Raw genomic sequence first — 22,518 nt, 5'->3', positions numbered from 1 at the left:
GGAAGGAGGACAAGTCCATGGGGACCTCATCACCATATTTGGAAAAGGATGCCAGAAAGGGGAACTCCTGTGTCTGCATTTATCTCTTAGAATTGATCATTGTCTGTAAAAGAGGCAAACAATGTTCTTAAGATGTAAATTATGTGCTTGTAAACGCAAGAGGGGGCGTTATAATACCCTGATGTTATAAAAGCAATCTGAAGTGTATTTTTGGGCGGGGATTTACAGCTGATGTTTTCCAGTGTACATCTCCCCACGCTGCGTGTATTCATTAAAATCAATTGTTTGACCAAGCTCTTCTGGACCATCATTGTTTTACTCTCGTCCTCAATTTCGGACCCTTAACATTTGGTGCACTGGCCGGTGGTTGAGGGGGGAGAGAGTTGGAGATTGAGATCGAGAGGGTCCGAGGCGCTCGAACGGGCAGACACGAGTCAGTGGTTGAAGTGAGTGGACACAAGCCGGCTTATTCAAAGGTAAGGCACTACCTGTTGAATTATTCCAAATTGTGCCAAATTGGACATTGGAAATTTAAGTCTACTCACTGTAATTACTGGTAAATGTCTGTTTTGATTTTGGTGAAGTTCTCATGAGAATTGAAGTTGAAGTAATGATAATGAAACGTTGAAAGTGACAGTACCGAGTAAAGAGAAAGCAGTTGGATTGCTAAGAGAATTTAATGCAGTTGGACTGCTGAGTGAATTTAGTGTAATAGGTAAATGGTGAAGTGTTTGTGACAGTAAAGTCTCAATTGAATATAAAGCCGGGCTTGGACATCAATATAATTGCTTGTGTGATTTTATGGGGTGTCTTCAAAAATTACTTAAAGAACGGAACTTTGGAAGTTCTAAGAAGCGCATTGTCCAGAGGTAACGCTTGCCAACGGTTTGGACGCACGCCGTTGTCCTCTACGAGGGATAGTCAGTTGGTCACTGTGGAGCTTGGGGCACTCCAGAATAGCTAGTGGTTGGACCACTTTACCGTTTGGAACGGTGGTTTGCGCTTTTTTGGGCAGCAAAGGTTGGACCTTGGGTGTTGGACACTTTTAAATTGAGTTAGGGATCTTAGAAATCGGGGCAGAAACTGTTGGACAGATACTGCTTAATTGATTACAAAAAAGTTGGACTTTATCGGTTGGACCGTTAACTTAAATTTGTCGAAATTATTTAGGTGTTAAAATGTCAGGCCTAAAATCTGTGCAGTTGTAATATAAGACGTCTTTGTAATATAAAATAAGAGATCTCTGTGTGAAAGGAGTCTGAGGCAGTGCTGGAGCTATTTTTAGACTGTGAGACTGTGTGTGTGTGAATGTAAATGAGGAGCTGTGACGTGCAGAGAGATTGTTTTCGGTTTAGAGTATTATTGAGCTTTATAACTGTTGTTTGCAAATATTGCTAAATGCCTGTAAGTAAGATGCTGGTTTTGCTCACTAAAATAGTATAAATAAAGTTTTGAGTGATTATAGTGAACATATGATCTGTGACTGAGTTTGGAAATAGAATAAAGAAACTGTTCATATTTTAGACCAGCGTTTTGGTCAGAGGATCTAGAGTGATTTAGAAGGTTTTAAATGATAAATAAAGGTGTGAGATATATTTCTTTTGTGATGCAAAGTAGGATTAAAGTTTTAAAGTTTGAAAGTGCTTTTAATTCAAGAAATGAATGAGTGATGTTATGAGAGGTTGAGTTTTTTTTTTCTTTCAGTTCAAAAACACATTAGTATATACACTTGGTACACCCGCTTACTCTTTGAGTTTACTATAACAGACAGTGTATTTCAGTTTGAAATTCAGTAATTGTATGTTGATATGGTAATTTAGTTTTATGTTAGGTGAAGGAGACATTCATTTCTGCGTCTTGCAGGATTGAAATGGAGCACGTTGAAGACAGTGATGTGATTGCTGACAAATGCAAAGAATTTAGTAGATTTAAAAAGTGTATGTGTGAAATGAAGGTGTATTGTTTTTAGATCAAGGTTTAGTAGAATTAAAGAGGGTTTGTAGACTATAAACACAAAACGAAAGAGTTCGATTAGTCTGCAGAAACAGGAAATAGTGAACAGGAACTACATGCCCATAAAGGGGAACTCACTGTGACAAGTGTGCACCCAGGGAAGAGAGAGAGACGAGTTAAACTCTAGGGACATGAAGCAAATGGAGCTTTTAAGAAAAGAAATGAAAATGATATTAATTGTATGCTTTAGTGTGTCAATACAGGTGGACTTCTCTCAACATGGGAACTTGAGTACAGCGGAAAAACTATAGATTAACAGTATTGGGAGGAAGACAGGCCCGTCTTTGGCTCGAAATTCTATAGCTTGACCTCTCACTTTGTCCCCATCCTGAGAAGAACCTAAAAGGACAGTTAATCTCCTGATGAAGACCGGTAGAACATCGTGGACTTGAATACAGCAGGCAAAAGACAGTGCCACTGAATCATTTAACACTGACGACAACTGACGACACCAGCAGAAGCATGTAAGAAAAGCAAGTGATGCAACATGTATGAGTGAATTACAGGCTGGGCAGTTGAACAGTGGGATAAAGAACTGTGGAAGAGCACTGGACATTGAGTGTAATATTTGCCATGCTTGGAAGAGAAGACTGAAAAGATGAATGGAGAAGTAAAAACAGAGAAGAAACAGACTGTGTTTGCTGGAGATTTGAAGGCCACACAGGACACTGTGAAGGAAAAAGGACCAGTGAGAGGTGAAGCAGGACAAGTTTGACTGCGAGAATACAGGATATTATTGGATTGAAATTGAAGCCGGAACTCATGATTGTTTAGGGATGTCCACCATATCACGATTAAAGAGGTGAACACAAATAGAAGACACACACACACAAATTGTTACTTGTGAAATTATTTTTAGAAAGGATCAGAAGTGAGATAGGTTGAATCCAGAACTCAGTGGAAAAGATGCATGAATTAAACCTGATTATAACGGGAGATGCAATGAAGATGCAGCTTACACTTGATTAACATGATCACAGGACATGCAACACAGAAAGCAGCTTACACTCAATTAACATAAAATGCAAGGAAGAACATGCTTACATACATAATATAATTGGTATTTTTGACAGGACAGAGAGGGAAGTGGGTCGTTTAAACACTCGGGATAATAATGAAAATGTTTTAGTTTTGTTATTTTCAGGCACAAAGCAGACCTGGATCAATTTTCCACATGCAAGCGGTCGGAAGGAAATTATAGGTTAACATCACTGGATATGGTAAGGCAAGTTTCTGGTTGAATTGTTCACAGCATGATGTGTCCATGAACCGGAAAAGCAAGCCCTAACACCTGGCCGAAGACCAGGAGTGCTGTTATTTAAGGTGGGAAATCAAAGTTTGGGCTAGTAATCCAGGGGAAGGAGAAAAACTGACTGTTTAGGTGGAAAATTGTGAAGGAGTCTGAAATACTGCGAAGCAACATATGCAAAAATAACACACACAAACAGAGAATGCATTAACCTTACAAAGACAAGCTCATGAAGATTAATGCATAGACATTGATTAAACCTGGCTAAGAACACGAGCATACGCAATGAAGATCAGCTTGCTACTTTTTCTCTTTTTCTCATTTCTGTTCTGAAGCAGGCCTGGAAGAGAGTGAACTAACAGCGCTGACAAAATTCTTGGGAGAACAATCATAAGGTGGGCTTTTCCAGATTATAATTGGCTGAGGAGGAGTCTACCTGTGGGGACCTGATTGGTTGTGAGTCTCTGTCTAAAAGGATTGTACCGATTCAATCCAGTCAAAAGCATAAAGAACTATTTTCCTAAAAAGAAAAAACAAAATAAAACAAATGAATGAGCTCATGTTGCTGATGTGGAGAATCTGATTATTCGTGCGGGAGTCTCCACTATTGGCAATACCTGGTGTGAATGCATGTGAGTGAATTTGTGTGACTGGACCAAAGTTGGGATGAATAAATGTGGACAAACAATTTGCCATGCCAGCAAGAGAAAGAGGATGCTGAGTTTGGGTTGCTGATGTTTGCTGTGAGAAAGTTTCTGTTTTGTTTTTTTGTTTTTTGTTTTTTTACTGGGGTTAGATTATGGTATTACATTATATTGTTGGGTGAATGCTTGATGCTAAAGGGGAAACATGTTTTGATATAACTCATGTTACCATTAACTGAAGAAACACATGATTGATAATTGTTCTGTTTAAGTTTTATTTTTTGTTATGACACAGATTGGATCATAAGGGGGAGAGTTGAGTATGAAATGTAAAGTACAGGTTTTGTTTCCAGGAAATTCCAAGGATCCAGACTTTGAAGGGAGCAGGACTTCGAGGAGATGTGACATGATGATTAAATTGATTTTATTCCTTAAACACAGGTTTTCAGGGCCAGAGCAGAGAGGAGGATTGCTGAGCTGTTCTGAGAAATGATATGACTAACCTTGTTGTTTTAATTTCCCAAGCTTGGGTGAAGCATTTTGAGTTTTTTGCCACATGAGATGTGTCAAAAAGAGAGGGATTTGAGGTTTAATTTGTTTAATTTGAAATGGGTTCTAGGATCATTTTATGACTTTTGGAGTTTTGGATGATTTAGATATGGTAAACTAAGGTAGGAAGTGTTATTTTCATGTGTAAGTTAAAGGATTAAAATGAATTGAATCCTGTTTAGAAAATAAAATGCCGTGTTCATAAGAAGCTGTATATAAAACTTAAAGGGAAACTGTGGGAATAAAAGATATGCTTAGATAATTTGGGGAAAACTAGTGAAGATTTCAGGAGTAGAAAATGTTTGATTTCTTTTTTATTTTTAGGATAAGTGGTTATAATGTAGGCTTTAAAACAGATATTACACAAATTTATTTCTAGGGTAGAGGAGAGAGTTTTTCTTAAGAGAGTGTTAAAAGTGTCACTGACTCAAATGAATAACATTGGAGATTATATATGTAGAAATGATTTTTTCTTACACATTGCGATCGTACTCATTAACCGAGTTGATGTTCGGTCCATTTACGGTCATAAGCTTCGATGAGCGCGATGTCTCAGTCGATATATTGTGGGGGACTTGGAGCAATAGAAGGATAAACAGCATTCACGCTTACAAACACACATGATTTAAACATAGGCGAGGCCAAAGGCCTGGACTTGATGTAGCTTTTAACTATATAGCTCCTAACTTGCAGGGATGGCGTGGAGTGTAATGAATGAATGCAAAACATGCTTACAGACACAAACATGACAGAGATTTATTTTATAGGGTAAAGGTGGAACACATGCTGCTTTGTTTCTGCTTAGCAACTACTGAGGCGGGTGAAACAAAATGTTGTAGATAATGGAAACTTGTCTAACTGGCATTAACAGTAACTTTTGCATGTTATGTATATGCTTGAAGCAAAAAGAGGCGTAAATCCTGACAGAAAATTTTGAAGTGTGCTTTCTAATGGAGATTTAGGCTGACATGGGGATGGTGTATATTTTACCCTGGGTGTGTTTAATAGAACTAAAAGCGTTGCTCACACACATAAAGAGCATTGAGATTAAGTAAATTAAGATCAAGAAAAAGTTAATATAAAGGATAAAGCCCAGAACATGATATTGTGAACCAACTTTGAATAATTAAAGGAACATTAGATGAACACAGTAGATTAGTGAGGTGTAGCAGAGAGAGGCTGTTTGTTTTCTATCCCTTACAGGAGAAGATTTCCACTAGAGAGGGACCCAGAAAAGGAGCAGGGACCACTTAAGCATGAAGTGTTTTCAAGTGGGAGCTGGCGTTTTATTACTGGACCACCTAGTTGACATGAGGTTATTGTCTGATTTGCTGAGTCAGGGGACGGGTAGAGAGGGTCAGAGCGAAGGCAGTGGACCTGGGAATGGTGGTTTCGGTGCCCATGATGCCATTAATGGATCTAGAGGTGACAGAGGGGGTCGAGGAGTGACACAAGAAAACGGTGTGGTGACGTCTCTGGAAGAGACGTCAAGAGAGGGAATTGTAGAATTACAGGAATTATTTTACGGTTACTGTTCATAACCATCATCTTTATCATTGCATTAATTATCATTTCATCAAAGCATTTATTGAAGTTGTTGGCATTATGTTATAATTTGTATTACAGGGGTTATCATAATCACATATTAACATGTTTATTACAGGTGCAGTTAGAACCACTTTAAATCGTTGAGTTAAATCTATAATCTTAAAAGCTTATATGCTGATTATATGGTTACAGTAAAAATAATAGTGGAGCAAAGGCCTGAATGTATTCAGCAACATGTGGCACTAGAGTTTACTTGACAACAGGTGACGGAAGGAGGACAAGTCCATGGGGACCTCATCACCATATTTGGAAAAGGATGCCAGAAAGGGGAACTCCTGTGTCTGCATTTATCTCTTAGAATTGATCATTGTCTGTAAAAGAGGCAAACAATGTTCTTAAGATGTAAATTATGTGCTTGTAAACGCAAGAGGGGGCGTTATAATACCCTGATGTTATAAAAGCAATCTGAAGTGTATTTTTGGGCTTGGATTTACAACTGATGTTTTCCAGTGTACATCTCCCCACGCTGCGTGTATTCGTTAAAATCAATTGTTTGACCAAGCTCTTCTGGACCATCATTGTTTTACTCTCGTCCTCAATTTCGGACCCTTAACACAACAGACTGTGTGTGAGGATGATCTGAAATATGAAGGCAACACTGCCTCAAACCTGCAGTCTCTCTAATGTCCAGCAGGTGGCGACTCCTCTGGTTGTAAAAGAAACCTGAACATTTGGAAGTATATGAGAAAATGAGCCTCGTGCTCACCTCATCTCTCAACTCACTAATGAATTTATGGTCTCAGTCACTAGTTTGAAGTCTTGTTGAGGAGACGGAAGCACGGGAGGATTTAAGTCGGGACTACAATCCACTTTATATTTTACTACCAATGAGTAGTGAGCAGAGTCCCTCACTGTCGCAGTCAGATCCAGTTTGTAAACATCCACTTTCAGGCTTCAAGACAGGACTTCACAAGCTAAGTCTTAGTCTTAAGTGTATATTTATTTTCCTACTCCTTTTATATCTATTTATTAGGGGGTTTTTGCACTGATGTAACTGGAGCCTCGTCGTCTCGTCTCTATATGATGCACTGGATATAGCGAGATGACAATAAAGTTTAGTTTGACTTTGACTAATGTGTTACCTCACTGTGGCTGTGCCAGTGTTATATATACGTTCCATGTTAATAATGCAGACCCCAAAAACAACCATTAAGTACTGGCACAAAACAAGCTGCTTGGATTACTGTGACCTGGATAACTGAGAACCTACAAAGACAAAATATACAAACAAAAACCACCTTTGTGGTCTTGGTCAGCGTAGTTCTTCCCCCACAAAGTCCAGATACTCTTGGGGATCCATGTTCTGGTCTGTTTCATGGTACTCTGCAGGGTGTTTGTTGTTTTGTCTTCTGAATCCACCAGCTGATCATTGATGAACAATAAATTCAGGAACAGATGTAGGATCTGCAAACAGACCAGGAACTCATTAAGAAACTCCTGATGGACTAAGGAGGGCTGGGTTATTCTAGGTTGGTGAGTGCAAAGAGGCTCACCAGCAGCTTTCCAACGATCAGGACAATCATGAAGAAGGTCACACACACGCCATCATTCGAGACCTTCATGCAGTCCCATAAAGACTCTAAACACTGTCCACAAAAGACCCTGAAGACAAGGATGAAGGAGTGGAAAAAGTCTTCCATGTGCCAACGAGGAAGCTGGCAGTCATAAGAAGGGCGACAGACGTTAGCTTTGTAGTCTGACTGGAACAGCTGCATGCCCGCCACAGAGAACATGAAGACCGTGATGAAGAGAACCAGAGTCAGGTTCCCCACTGAGGCCCAGACAATCTTCAAAAACATGTGGAGCATCGGCCACCAACGGGCCAACCTAAACACTCGGAACTGGAGAAACAGAAAGATACGTGAGGACAGATGATGATGGTGACGGTAATGGTGATGTTATACTAACCGGAAGAAAAATGTGCAGCAAAGATAGACCCTCAACGTCAGCCAGTCCCAGCTGCACCAGAGAAATGATGACGAGGATAAAGTCGAAGATATGCCAGCGCACCTGTAACCACGACAACAAACAATCACAAATGTTTCTTTGAAAATGGCAGATTGCTGAACTGTTGAGAAGAAACTACAAATTTGACCTGGAAGTATCCATGCAGGCCCATTGCAACAAGTTTGATGATCATCTCAGCAGCAAAGATCCCATGGAAGACCTGCACAGTTCAAAGGGGTCAGAGGTCAAAGGTAGAAGCATGTTTTGCATCCAGTTCATCCAACCATCGGCAGACAGGCAGATGAAAAACCTCGAACACACCGAGCCCCGTGCAGAAGTAGAAGTTCCAACAAAACAATAATTTTCCTGTGAAATGTCACACATGTAAAGGTAGATCACTCTGACCAGGCATCACTGTTACTGCAAAAAGACTCACGGTGTTTGAATAAACCTCTGCAAAGCTCCCTCTGAATCCCAGCTTATCTTTACTTTTCTCGAGACTTGCCAGAGGTTTATACTTTACCCCCGTTACATTTTTACCTCACTGTGCTGCTTTTCCTCTCAGTTATGCAGGTCGTTTACAGGTTTGTACCGTTGGTTCGTTACCATTTGTGATGTACTAGTTCTGAGTGGACATTTTAAACCACTCTTGCTAGGTGGCTGAAGAACCCGCTAAAAGCATTAAATTGGTCATGGAGGCACATCGAAGCAGAACATATGGTCCTTCCAACTGATCAAGTCTAACACCAAACTAAGAGAGCAGAATGGAAAAGTCCTGATTTTAGGCTGCAGTGAACAAGCTGCCATTAAATTAACCAAGTAGGAGATAACAGGATCTGCAGACACCTCTTCAACACTCACCAGATGAGCGATGACCAGGGTCTCTGAGAACTCCTCCATCATAGGGTAATGTTCCATGGCTGTGAAGATGGTGCTAACAATGATGCAGATGATGATGACCAGGTCAAAGAAAGGGTTCATGATAAAGGTGTGAGACTGCTGTTTGAGCCATCGCCAGCAGCCACAACAGTCCCCCTTCAGGAAGGCGTCAGTGCAGGTGCAGCACAAAGGCCGGTGGTGCTCCTCTGCCTCTGCAACACAAAGCTACTCTGTGAGGCCACAAACTGTGTCAGCATTAAGTTGTCTGTAGAGCCTCGGCCCTTGGTGTTTCTGTACCTGTGAGTGCTCTCAGTGACAGAGCGTGTTGTCCTGTCATGTCCCAATGAAAGAGGGTGGAGGTTAAAGAGTCCATTATAACAGAAATATCTGTTTACCTTTAACGTGTTCTTGCTTGGTAGCTCGTATACCAGCAGCTGATTTCTTCTTCTGCAGTGAGTCCTGTTGCTCTGGAGTCTCTGCCCTGCTGGAAGCCTGCTGTCCATAACAAAACACCCAAACTCAGTTATGCAAAGACTAAATGACGATTTCAGCAGAGCCATCCCACAGTACTCTGAACAGTTTCCAAACAGGGTTATTTTGTCTCAGAAAGGTCATGGCTGACACAATCAGTTGAGAAGAAGCTGGTGAAAGGTTTTTGGAACAGCTGGATTTTAAATGCACACTGGCATCAGCTGCCAACAGGTCTGCAGGATCGGTCACATGCTAGACACAGAAGGAAGGATATTTTGATGAAGAATAGGACTTGTTTGATATATGAACAGAACTAAAGCCCGATAATAGACCTACTTGTGTTATTCCAGTACATTTTGTACAGGTGCGGAATGTTTTAGCAACACCTGGGCCTAGTGTGCCTGTGCTCTACGAAAGCTGTCAGAGCTCAGCTGTTGGTGTGGCTCTCCTCCTAGAGATACCTTCTTTGGGTATCTTTGGGTTTTGGTTTGGTGTCTTGCGCTAAACAACATTGTACATCCTACTTCTTCACTTATGCACCATCTCAAACCACTGACTGTACTGACTACACACCCCATGGTTAGCTTATATTGTTTCTTTCTTTCAAAGTAAAACATTTTTAATTGGCATTGGTGCGTCTCCCTTTTGTCGTGGCCATGGAGCCTGACAGCCTGAGGTAGAAGAAGAAAGGGCTGTAAGTTAGGTAGACGTAAAAAAGTTGCACCTGTAACATGTGACACAAGGTTCAGTAAATAAGAAGCGACTTTATTCCCGTGTGTGGACCATTGATTCCTGCTTTTGTGTTTTTGAAGGTGCAGCACCCAGTCCAGAGGAGAATGTGGTATTGTGTGAGCACACACCTGAATGCTCCACAGCAAACTGTCAAAATCTGCTGTTAAAGAGGTGCACACACTTACTGATGACCAACCGATGAACTGAATCTGATTAGATTTGATTAGTATTTGGCTGCTCATTGCCCTCCTAATTCCTGTGGAAGCAGTGAGAGTGGACTTGTTGTTCTAATGACTACAGAGAGTCCTTACTGACCTCCTCCTCTCTCCTCTTCAGCACCTCCACAATTCGTCCGAACTCCTCTTCTCTTTGTATGGCCTCGGCACCTTGAGCCTCTTCTTGCTCCGCTCGTGTCATGACAACCACCGCCAAAATGAGACTGAGCAGGAAGAAACAACCCGGGAAGAAGACGAGCAGAAAGACGATCAGATAGGATTTTCCTGCAGCTCGCAACGTCTGCAAAGGGACAGACAGGTGAGAGAAACAGATGAGACAACCGGAGTACTGGGAGGAGCCTGCGTGTGGTCATCAGTGAGTTACTGACCAACTGCATCAGGCCTTCCCAGAAGTCATGCATCATGAGTCTGAAAAGTGACATCAGAGACCAGAAAAACGAGTCGTAGCTGGTGTATCCGAAGTTTGGGTTACTTCCCGCTTTCACACAGTTGAAACCGTCTGGACAGCGCCTGAACACATCATCACAGTTTGTTTTTATTGCTGTTGTTGTCAGTGAATGAAAGAGATGCACTCATGTTTACTTACTCAGTGTCTGACTGGTTTCCACACACCAGAGGATCAGGATGTCCAGGAATGTAGTAATAGTTTTCTAGAAGCCAGACAGACAGACATTCAAACCGTACAAACAGATCATGTTTCACCTTTCTAATTTAAGGGCAGGGGTGGCAACGATGAAAGGTGCTGAAGTCTGCACTACAAAGCCAGCTGAACATACTCAGGATATCTTTCTAATACCAGGATCAATCCATGCAGAGCCCCAGGTCCTGATAACATCCCTGGACGAGCACTGAGGGACTGTGCTGCAGAACTGTCTTCACGGACATGTTTAATAAATCACTGAGCCAGGAAACACTCTTAATAACAGATTAAAGGTCACATTTAGGCTGTAATTTTAAGCATCTACATTATTGTGGGTGATTTTAAAATATGATAACAACAAATAAAACTGTTTTTTGACTTTTTGTTTTTGGACCTGAAGACTTTTCCTCAGAGGTTCACCTGATCTCACATGAGATCTTGAGGGCACATCTCTTTGTACTGCTTTCATTGAAATGTTGGAAGAAGACCTGAGAGTCAGCCATCTAACTGTCTTAAAAACTGTCTTAAAAGGCTAACCTGCCAATCAGGATGTGGTACGGCCATCATACCTGGAGAGGTGGTGTGGTTGTGGAAATCGAATTCTGTCGTGTTTGTGTTCATCGACCAGATGACACATTTGTTTTTCAGGATTCCCATGAAGAACTGTAAACCAATGATAGCCAAGATGCTCAGGCAGAACACCGTCAGGATGATGACACAATCAAGCCTCTTCACCGATTGGACAAGAGCTTCGACCGTCTTCTTCAGACCTGTAAAGACAGCCCCACGCTGTGAATACAAGTTGCTTGCACACACACACACACACACACACAGACTCACGCACGCACACACACACACACACACAGACACAGACTCACGCACACACACACACACACACAGACACAGACTCACGCACGCACACACACAGAGACTCACAGACACACACACACACACACACACAGAGACACACACACACACACACACACACACACACACACACACACACACACACACACACACACACACACACCTTGGCTGCATGTGAAGATCTTCAGCAGCAGAGAAATCGTCATCAGCACAGCAAACTTCCCCAAATCTATGAACTGTGACACCAATCTGAGACACAGAGTCATCATCATCACCACCTTCACCATCATCATTATGAAACAGTGATTAAAGCAGCTGTAAAACATAAAGAGACATTTACAGCCGAGCAGGAAAAAGCAAAAGTGTGTCAAGCAGAACGTACAGAAGCAAAAGCGATGATAAGGACATGACAGTTAGAGTGTCCTAACATAAATCTAAAAACTTTATCAGTGACAAAGGTAGAGGAGACATACACAGAAAAGCAGAGCAGCACAGCGAGCATTCAGCTACAGGAGGTTAGCTTCTTACCAAGCCTTATGAAACATCAAGAGTCTCTGTGTGGTCAGTTTAATGGGACAGTGTTTGATGTCAGCCTGGATTCAAACACTGAAAGAGTCCCAAACCTAAACAAGGAGTTTCAGTGCCTGAACCAAGGAACAACTAAACCCGAAATATAAGGGTAATAACAAAGGAATGGCCCCGGGGCAGACCCAGGACATGCTAGAGAGATCTCGGCTTCTCTGCTTAGGCTGCTGCCCCTGCAACCCAGCTTCAGATAAGCAGAAGAAAACTGGATGGATGGATGTGGTGGTGAAAGCAGCAAAAAGATCATTTTCACCTTTGCAACCCACCTTACTTGCATGGACATGGATCTATAGATATGAGACCACACTGACAAAAACTGTGTTGGTCTAACTGTAAAGGTCACGTCCAGCATTGAGTGGATTCAATCGGTGGATCACATTTCTTGAGTATTTTCTCAGCTGCAGTGAGTCTTGTTATTCAGGACTGAGAGGCTCTTATTGTGAAGGCTTGTTTATAGTGTTTCCTGTTTTTTGGATCATGTTAATCTGTAACCAACATTAAAGAAGTGAACAAAGATGAGCTCTTCCGTTTACAAACTCACAGTATAAGTAGTCCTAATTGTACCTCATCAGTGAGTAGCTTGGAGAGAAACTTTCAGCAGCGACAACTTGAAGTGATCATTTTCTGTATGACTAATCAGTCTGGCTCGATTAGCAGCACCTGGCTGCTGCTTACCCTCTTAATTCCCATGAAGGGAGTAAGGCTGGACTTAGTTTTTCTCAGGATCGTCCTGTGAAAACTTTCTTTTCCAATGACTGTACATGTCGGAGAATCACGGCAGAGAAATAAGTCTCACCAACTTCATGTCAGCCGTTTTCCAATAAATCTAAAACAGATTACACTGAATTTTGTTTTTGCAACCTGAAGTTGCCCCCTGCTGGTCATTAGAAAGAATGCAGATTTAAGGCTTTACATAGAGTCTGTGTGAGAGTGTGAGGTGTGTTATTGAGCCTTACAGGGTGCTGATGATGATGATGTCCAGCCAGTTCCAGGGATCTCTGAGGAAGGTGAAGCGTCCCACACAGAAGCCTCTCGCCACGACTTTCACCAGAGCCTCAAACATGAAGAGGGCCATGTACACGTACCTGTTCACATACATGTGAGACAGAGAGCTTTCACACCAGCTCAGGGTTCTTGCCCAAGGATACTTTGGCATGCAGACTGGAGTAGGCAGGGACTGAACCGCCAAACTTTCAGTTAGTTAGTTTGAGTTGGGTCTACCTCCCGAGCTACAGCGAGCCCAAGACAGTAAAAGTATTTCCATTATATTGAAGAGGAGGCAAACACTCCCACAGCAGATCTCTCCAAAATGGACAAACATCACAAGAGGCCCTTTAAGCCGTCTCTTAATTGTCTGAATGACAAATCTGTTCACATATCAGAACACTCTGAGCATTTCCTGTCTCGACAACAGCGAGCAAAGTCAGTTTGACCTTTACAGACCTCTGTGTGCTGCTGCTGTCAGACTGAGAACAGACTGAGGACAGACTCACTCTTTGTCTTTGAGCCTTAGCATGGATTTAGATTTTAAAACCATTCTCATGCTCTGACTCATCGATGCTGCCATTAACAGCCCACATCTGTTCATCACTTTGTCGTGTTTTTCTGCTCCTGATGAATGATCTGTGTGTGTGTGTGTGTGTGTGTGTGTGTGTGTGTGTGTGTGTGTGTGTGTGTGTAAAACTCACTTCACTACAGGAAAGTTGAACCGCAGAACTCCGAAACTCAGGATCGCCAGTAGGATGAATGTACTGAAGAAAGTGTGAGAGTTCAGGGAAAACTCACCTCACCTGTCATCTCTAATCCACAATACAAACCAAATCTAATCCAGATTAACTTGGTCACATGGTCCAGAGAGCTAAAACCTGACCACACAGAGGCTCCTGACACTATGACATCATAAAGGATATGGATGAAGAAGGGTCTTGATGGCGAGGGTCCTCAACGGGTTGAATGGACTCAGCAGGTAACAAGACGAGTCAGCACTAAACCTGTTAATGATGTTTCCTTTACTGAGAACCACGAAGGTCTGCAGAGAGACAGGTGATGGACAGAGAAGCAGGTGAGATACAGACAGGTAGGGGACAGACAGGTGGGGGACAATCAAGTAATGGACAGTAGGACATGTGAGGGACAGACAAATAAGGACAAACAGGTGAGGGACTGACAGGTGAAGGACTGACAGGTGAGAGACAGACAGGTCAAGGACAGAGAAGCAGGTGAGATACAGACAGGTAGGGCACAGACAGGTGAGGGACAGAGAAGCTGGAGACAGAGAGATGGGTGAGAGACAGACAGATGAGGGACTGACAGGTGAGGGACAGGTAGGTGAGGGACAGAAAAACAGGTGAGGGACAGATAGGTGAGGGACAAACAAGTAAGGGACAGTAGGACACGTGAGGGACAGACAAATAAGGGACAGACAGGTGAGGGACTGACAGGTGAGGGACAGAAAAACAGGTCAGTGACAGACAGGTGAGACAGACAAGTAAGAGACAGACAGACAGGTGAGAGACAGAGAAATAAGGGACAGAAAGGAGGTGAGGGACAGACAGGTGAGAGACAGATGGGTCTAGACCAGGGGTCAGCAACCCGTGGCTCCGGAGCCGCATTAGTCCTTATTTTGCGGCTCCGGGTGGTTTGGGAAACTAGAAGAAGTATTTCGCTGAAGTGCATTTTATTTGTGTTTAGTTCTTTTTTTAACTTGTAGTTCTAATTTGGAAGATTATTGTGATTTTGAAATATAAAAATAAAATTATATCTTATTATTTTTTTCATCACTCAAAATAAGCGTCACACTCGCTGAAGCCGGTGTACCCGCCGAAACACCGTGCATTTATCGAGACTTTCAACCCCAGGTAGGCCAATTATGGATCTTCGGATCCACATTATGTCAGCAGCTGTTCTCCACCGTGAACTATGTTAAAAACAAACACTCCTCCCGCCTCACAGATGACAGCTTACAGTCCTGTGTAAAGATGAAAGCCCCGATTTGCAGACGCTGTGCGCAGAGGTTCAGGACCAGAAGTCTCATTGTAAACACATCACGGCAGAGCCGACAATGTTTCCATGAACATGCTTTTCAGCATCTCTTTATTGACCACTTTTCACACATGGTTGCTGTACGCATACAGCCGGCTGCAGCTTTTCAGCTCACAGCCCGACAACACAACAGCAACAGGCTTTAAGGCGGCGAGGCGCGATTGCGGGTGCCGCTCAGGTGTGTCCGACTCCCATGCAGCGGCACTGCAGACCACGCCCCGCCACACACATTAACAAGGTAAAATAGATATTTAGGCAGAATTTTGCAAATATCTTTTTTTTTTTTTTTAGCGGCATAGTGCTTTTTTTCCAATTACTTTTTAAAAGTCAGGTCAAGGTTGGAGCCTTGACCTGAAAAGGGTGGCGGCTCACAACAGTTTTTGCTTGCTACATGGATCATTTTAGTTCAGCTGGGTGTCTTTCCTTTTGTTATATTTCTTTAAGAGTTCAAAATGTGTTAATTACATAAATAAAATGTAATTTTCTCTGTAGCACTTCATGGATTTCATAAGCAACACACCTTAGTTGCTCTGTGGATTCTTTTAAAAGCAGTTAAAACCTTTCTGTTCAAACAAGCCTTTTGTTGATCTCACGTATTTTATATTCTTTACATTATTTACATTTGATCTTTTACATTGTGTATAATGTCTATTGATTGTATTGTTTATTTTAATATTTGTGTACAGCGCTTTGTGACTGCCTGTCTGTGAAAAGCGCTTAATAAATAAACTTTACTTACTTACTTTAGATGTTCGCACAAAGCACAAAGGTAAAAAACAATATATACAGTGTTATCTTCATTTTAGATGTCAAAAAGTATTTGCGGCTCCCAGTGTTTTCTTTTGCATGGAAACCGGGTCCAAGTGGCTCTTTGGGTGTTAAAGGTTGCAGACCCCTGGTCTAGACCTTGTATGTGAGGAGCAGGATTTTGAATTCTGGATTTAACAGGGAGCCAATAAAGAGAAGGCAGTGTACGAGAAATCTGCTCTCTCTTTCTAGTCCCTCTCAGTACTCTTGCTGCAGCATTATGGATTAACTGGAGGCTTTTCAGGGAGTTTTTAGGACATCCTGATAATAATTAAGTACAGTAATAATACTTTTTATTTATAGGCCCCTTTAAAGACCCTCAAGGTCACCTTAGATTAGCAAAACAAAATAAAAACATAAGGTAAATAAAAAATAAAAACAAGTATGAAAGTATAAAAGTCAAATCAAAGTAAAAATGCACTAAGATGGAGTCATAATGAAGGGTATGCAGTTCTGAATAGATAATCTTAAGAAAGGATTTAAAAGTGAAGAGACGGTTTGTGGTCTGGTGATCTGGTGGAAGTGCAGCCAAAGTCTCAGGACAGAACAATTAAAGGCTCTGAGTCCCATGGTAGTCAGACGAGCAGGTGGAACAGACAGAAAGGAAGCTGAAGAAGAGCAGAGTGTACGAGGGGGTGAGTATGTATGGAGAAGATCAGATAAATATGGAGCGAGGTTATGAAGGGCTTTGAAAGTCAGAAGCAGGATCTTGAAATTCGAACGGAGGTGAACCCGAAGCCAATGGAGCTTTTTAAAAACAGCTGTTATATGTTCAGTGGATCTATTTCTGGATACAATACGAACAGCTGTATTTTTGAACTAACTGCAATTTATGGAAAGATTTATGAGGTAGACCACAGAGAAGAGAATTAAAGTAATCTAAAAGAAATGTGAAAAGAGCATTGACAAGTATGGCGGTACTGTTTGGAGTGAGTGAAGGACGAAGGCGGTTAATATTACAGAGATGAAAATATTAATTATATGTGCTGTGAAGTAAAGAGTGCTGTCGAGGATGAAACCAAGACTCTTAACCTGAGGGGAGGGTGTGACAACAGAGTTATTAATGGATAATAAAAGACTTCTGGTTGGAACTTTAGTCAGTTTTGATTCGGTGCCTATTAGAATTAATTCTGTTTTATTGCCATTAATTTTAAGAAGGTTGTGAGTAAACCAGACCTTGATTTCACTTAAACAGTCAGAAATTGATTTGGGTGGGAGAGTAGCTGTGGGTTTGGAGGATAGGTAGAGCTGGGTGTCATTTGCATAGCAGTGAAACTGGATGTTATATTTCCTGAAAATATTACCTAGGGGTAGGAGATAGATAATAAAAAGGACCCAGGACAGAGCCTTGGGGTATACCGGAGTTAAGTGGAGTAGATCGTGATCTGTGAGTAACTGAACAAACTGTGAGTAGCCAGAGAGATACAAGGTCAACTAGGCGAGTGCTGTACCACTGATCCTAATAGATGTTAATCTATAAAGAAGGATGCGGTGGGAAACAGTATCAAAAGCTACTGTGAGGTCTAGGAGAATGAAGATGGAGATGAGTCCAGACTCAGCTGCAAGCAGAAGATCAGTAGTGATTTCTACTAGAGCTGTTCCTGTACTATGAAAAGAACGGAAGCTGGACTGAAACCGTTCGTACAAGTTATTTCCAGTGAGGTGTCTATGAACCTGTGCAGCCACTATCATTTCAAGAACTTTGGCTAGAAAGGCAAATTTGAAATTTGAAATTGAAGTTATTTAAATGGGAAGGGTCTGAAGCATTCTTTTTCTTTTTACACTAGTCCAACCTAGAAGTAATAAATGCAGGAACTAGTTTTTCGTGACAGGATGTTTCTAAATTTAGAGACATAGCAAAAATGCAAGAAAGCAGTCCTACATAGTTGTTTAATATGTGCACTGAAGGACATATCCTGGTGAAAATTTGATTTGTATCATCTGGCTTCATGAATAAATAAAGGTGCATATCATCTGCATAGCAATGAAAATGGATGCAGTTTTTTACTAAGATTGTCTAAAGGAAGCATTTATAATGTAAATAAAATTGGTTCCAGCACAGAATCCAGTGGAAGTCCACGAAAAACTTCTATGTGTGAAGAAGGCTCCAAGTTTACATGAACAAGCTATTCTTTGACACAGATATGTTTCAAACCACTCCAGTGCAGTACCTTTAATGTGTTCAGCAGTATTGAATGGTGCAATGAGATCTGACAGGACAAGCACAGAGATGAGTCCACTATCAGAGGCCAAAAGAAGATCATTTGTAACCTTCACTATTCTTTTTCTGTACTGTGATGCACTCCAGATCCTGATTGAAACTCTTGTAATAAATCATTACTCTGAATGGGTCTACTAGGCACATTGATGGTTAAGAGCTAAAAATCATGAAGATCACACAAATCTCACACAAAGTTGAGAAATCAGAAACCCAGAGTAAGGCCCAGGAGGATAACAGACAACAATAAAATAAGTTTTTGAGCTTTCCAGCTAGGGTGGACATGACTGGTGGACTGGTCATAGAGAGAAGGTCAGAGGGAGACGGGTCCAAGAAAGACAGAGAAAGACAGGTCAGATGGACAGACACATTAGAGAGACCAGGGGATCAGAGACCTTCTGTGATTGGTAGAAGGGATCCAGATCCTCCAATGGGGTGTTGAGAAGCTGAGGGGGCGGGACACCATAGATGAAAGGGAGGGACTTTCCAGTCTCCAGGTGAGCAGCAGGTTTGGGCAGGTTTTTCTCACTTGCCTGGGTTACACAGAAGAATTTCCCCTCATGCAACTTATCAGCAGTATTAATTTTACTGATTGATTATCTTCCACTGATTCCTGAAAGTTGATCGGTACCTTTTGGTGCTTCCACGCCTTTCGCTCCTTTACCTCAGCTTCGTGTCGTTGTTGGACCACCTCCTTTGAGACTGCCGTGAAGCATCTGAAAACCTCCATACCTACAGGTGGCAGCAGAGACACCATCCTCTCATCCTGGAGAAGTGGCCGAACCTCGCTGTTGCCTAGCAACAGGTTTCTGTAGGGAAGAGAGGTTTTGGTTTGGTTTCCTTTTGGTTTCCTTGAACCCACTTACAGAGGTTTGCAGCTGTCTGTAGGGGTGTTATTAATCATTATCAGTTTTCTCAGTTTTATTCAGTTCAATTTTATTTAAATAACACCAATTCTATACAACACTCACCTAAAGGTGCTTTATATTGTAACCTAAAGACCCTCCAATATTAGAGAGAAAACCCAAAAATCACACAACACAGTATGAGCAAGCACTTGAAACTAACTTTTAGTTTCTTTCTGCTAACTTTTAGCAGAAACTTCCTTTTCTTGATGTCAGTGGCTTCTATCTCCTCCTTTGGCCAGCTTGTTATCCCAGGAAGTTATCTGATCACCGGCAGGGTGTAGGTATTGATTTCCCATTTGGTTGACTCCTCAGGACTTGCCTCATCTCTGCAGGTACTTGGTGGTTGCAGCTTTCCCAGCTGCCTCTTCATGGTTCCCATTTGCCTGTGGGATCCCCAGGTACTTGTAGCTGTCCTCAATGTCTGCAATGTTGCCTTCCGGTAGTTCAATCCCCTCAGTTCTGACTACCTTCCCTCTCTTTGTTATCATCTGACTACATTTCTCCAATCCGGCTTTCTCCATACAGCTTAATGTCATCCATGTAGACAGTGTTGGGGAGTAACGGAATACATGTACCGCCGTTACGTATTTAGAATACAAAATATGAGTAACTGTATTCCGTTACAGTTACCGTTTAAAAAGGTGGTATTCAGAATACAGTTACTTTGTTGAAATAAATGGATTACACAGCGGTACTTTCCTGTTTCATATTGTCGCGGGTCAGGACTGTTTGGGTTTGTTTGACAGGATGTTCTGTTGTTCCAGGCGGCAGCGTTACAGTTGCCATGGTTACAGGCTGATGCTCTCTCTCTGCGTGTTTCCTGGGTGAGAGAGCGCTTTTTTGTTGTTGTTGTTGCGCTAAGCAAAAAGGCAGAAATGCTACAGGCATGGCCCTAAAGAATGTAGCCTCATGGGCAGTGTAGTCCATGCTGCAGGGAGAATGGACTACCATGAGGAGAGAAAGGAAAAGTCCGAGCTGTCACGGAGCAAAAACGGGAGCTGGAAGCACCACCGTATTAGCCACAGGTCCCTTTACTATGGTTCGGAGCCGCGGACCTTCAGTAACAGTAATAAATCACAGCAATAGTACATTCACGTAGTTGTAAATAGCATGATAATATATTAAGTAATCCAAAGTATTCAGAATACGTTACTCTCATTGAGTAACATAACAGAATACGTTACAGAATACATTTTGGGGCATGTATTCAGTATTCTGTAATGGAATACATTTTAAAAGTAACCTTCCCAACACTGCATGTAGAGGAGGTTGCTGACGACTGCGTCATTCCGTAGTCGGTATCCGTAGCCAGTCTTGTCAATGGTCTCACTGAGGGGGTTCAGGCCTAAGGAGAACAGCAGTAGGGACAGAGCATCTCCTTGGTAGATCCCACACTTGATGGTGACTTGTGTCAAGGGGTTGAAGTTGGCCTCTAGTGTTGTCCGTCACATCTCCACTTCCTGATGAAGGCTCTTAGGGTCCTGTTGGTCTTGTGAAGTTCTAGGCATTAAGGTTGGTAAGTCTGGTCTTGCAGTCTCGAGCAACTGTAGCTGATGTTTCGCGCTTCTGTTGTTTCTGCCAATTCCTCTTTTTGCTCCTCTCATGTATTGAGCTATTTGCCTGGTCATCTTAGCTGCTCTGACGCCTGACAGAAGCTTCCAAGTGGTACTAAGCCAGGTTATTGGCTCACAGTTGGATGGGACCAGTCCGTCCTGGGGATCCTCGGGGATCAAGACTATCCAGCTTCAGTTAGCCATTCCAGGTGTGTCTAATCCATTTGCAGTTAGCTTCCTTAACCAGCTGGTGTGAATCCTGTCAGGACCTGGTGGTGTCCAACTCTTCATGCTAGAGACTCTACTGGATCTGGTTAGAGGATCCTGTTCAGGGAGTTTTCTGTGGTCTTCTCTTACTTCCACTAGCCACTGAGCATTATTATTATTGGTTGTGTCCTTCTCCCACATGCTCTTCCAGCATTGCTTCAACTGCAGCCTTGATGGGGCTGTTCTCTTAGGCACCCCTTTCTTCATCACACCTTTCTGTAGCTCCAGTGGTTGACTAACTTCCCTCCATGCTGCCTTGATCTTTGCCTCTAGTCTCATTCTCCACCTTGTTCATTTTGTAAATATTGCATTTCTTGTGGCAGTCAAAAGAGCATTACAGCAACAGAGTAAAATAAATGAAATAAATAAAAATCCAAGTGGTGTAATAGCAATACAAAATCCAGGTTCCACTTCCTCTTAACATAATCCCTTTCACCCTTTATTCAGTTAAGACAGAATAAAATAAACAGGTAGTTAAAAAACAGTTCCAAAGCTTGATACCACAGACTAAAAGGCCCTGTCTTTCTGACTCCTCAATCGGGTGCAAGGAAAAACTAATAAATACTAAGTCTGCGATTGAAGAAAGTAAGCAGCTTTATAATAGCAGTAATGTGAGCTTGCTTACTAAAGCCTGGCTGTAGTACTTTGTATAGCTTGGAGGTATGAGAGAGAAGAGCCAGAAAACAGGATAAAAGATCAAATCACAGTGATGCCGTATGATCAGCGATAATCAGACCTGCACCTGCCGGCCCCACACAAAGGACAGCTACTCCTCTCTTTCTGTTTTATTTTGTTCAGACTTTTCTGCAGAAATCTGAGCAGTCTGTGCTCGAACATATGAGTGTCCTTCTGCTGCTGCAGGTTTGTGAACCAAAGTGTGTCACTGTCCCACACGTTTCATTGAAAACCAGTTTAAATCAGACTTACAGCTGTGAAGGATTCAGCCTCAGCTGATTGGCTCTCCTCAGCAGCGCGCCTCTCTCCTTCGTTCTGCTCCAGAAATCAAAAAAAGACATTTTTCAGTCTTCAACGTCCCACCTCTCTCTGATACAGCTCTGTCTGTCTCTCTGTCTGAATCTGTCTGTTTTCAGTGATCAGCTCTCTGCTCCAGCTGTTTGTTAATGGCTCCTCCCACATTAGTTACAAGACACACACAAAGAAACAGATATAGGAACTATGTTTTCCCAAAGAGACTCCCACATCCTGATTTCCTGGAAACAGTCTCTCTATCTCACACACTCACACACACACACACACACACACACACACACACAAAGTCTTCTGATTTTTGTTTGTTTGTGAA

General features: G+C 42.1%; 1 protein-coding gene across 2 annotated transcripts in view; it reads right to left on the bottom strand.

Moving 5' to 3' along the window:
- LOC116334095 (sodium channel protein type 4 subunit alpha B-like) overlaps window positions 1–22,279 on the bottom strand; it is a 44,288-nt gene extending 22,009 nt beyond the window's left edge. For both annotated transcript variants that reach the window (XM_039615287.1, XM_039615286.1), the window contains exons 1-17: window positions 22,143–22,279; window positions 19,119–19,296; window positions 18,883–19,020; window positions 14,331–14,449; window positions 14,109–14,180; window positions 13,377–13,505; window positions 11,999–12,084; window positions 11,538–11,738; window positions 10,915–10,978; window positions 10,697–10,838; window positions 10,408–10,608; window positions 9,285–9,384; window positions 8,872–9,101; window positions 8,159–8,230; window positions 7,972–8,073; window positions 7,557–7,904; window positions 7,302–7,467 (exon numbers count right to left, since the gene is read on the bottom strand). In XM_039615287.1, coding sequence (XP_039471221.1) covers window positions 7,302–7,467; window positions 7,557–7,904; window positions 7,972–8,073; window positions 8,159–8,230; window positions 8,872–9,101; window positions 9,285–9,384; window positions 10,408–10,608; window positions 10,697–10,838; window positions 10,915–10,978; window positions 11,538–11,738; window positions 11,999–12,084; window positions 13,377–13,505; window positions 14,109–14,180; window positions 14,331–14,449; window positions 18,883–19,020; window positions 19,119–19,296; window positions 22,143–22,231 — 2,437 coding nt within the window. In that variant the 5' untranslated portion in view covers window positions 22,232–22,279. The remainder of the gene's footprint in view (window positions 1–7,301; window positions 7,468–7,556; window positions 7,905–7,971; window positions 8,074–8,158; window positions 8,231–8,871; window positions 9,102–9,284; window positions 9,385–10,407; window positions 10,609–10,696; window positions 10,839–10,914; window positions 10,979–11,537; window positions 11,739–11,998; window positions 12,085–13,376; window positions 13,506–14,108; window positions 14,181–14,330; window positions 14,450–18,882; window positions 19,021–19,118; window positions 19,297–22,142) is intronic.
- Window positions 22,280–22,518: the final 239 nt, after the last annotated feature.

This window comes from Oreochromis aureus, linkage group 7 (assembly GCF_013358895.1).
Source record: "Oreochromis aureus strain Israel breed Guangdong linkage group 7, ZZ_aureus, whole genome shotgun sequence".
NCBI classification, from domain to species: Eukaryota; Metazoa; Chordata; class Actinopteri; order Cichliformes; family Cichlidae; genus Oreochromis; species Oreochromis aureus.
The sequence above is the reverse complement of the archived record's forward strand: the minus strand, read 5'-3'. Positions and strand labels throughout refer to the sequence as shown.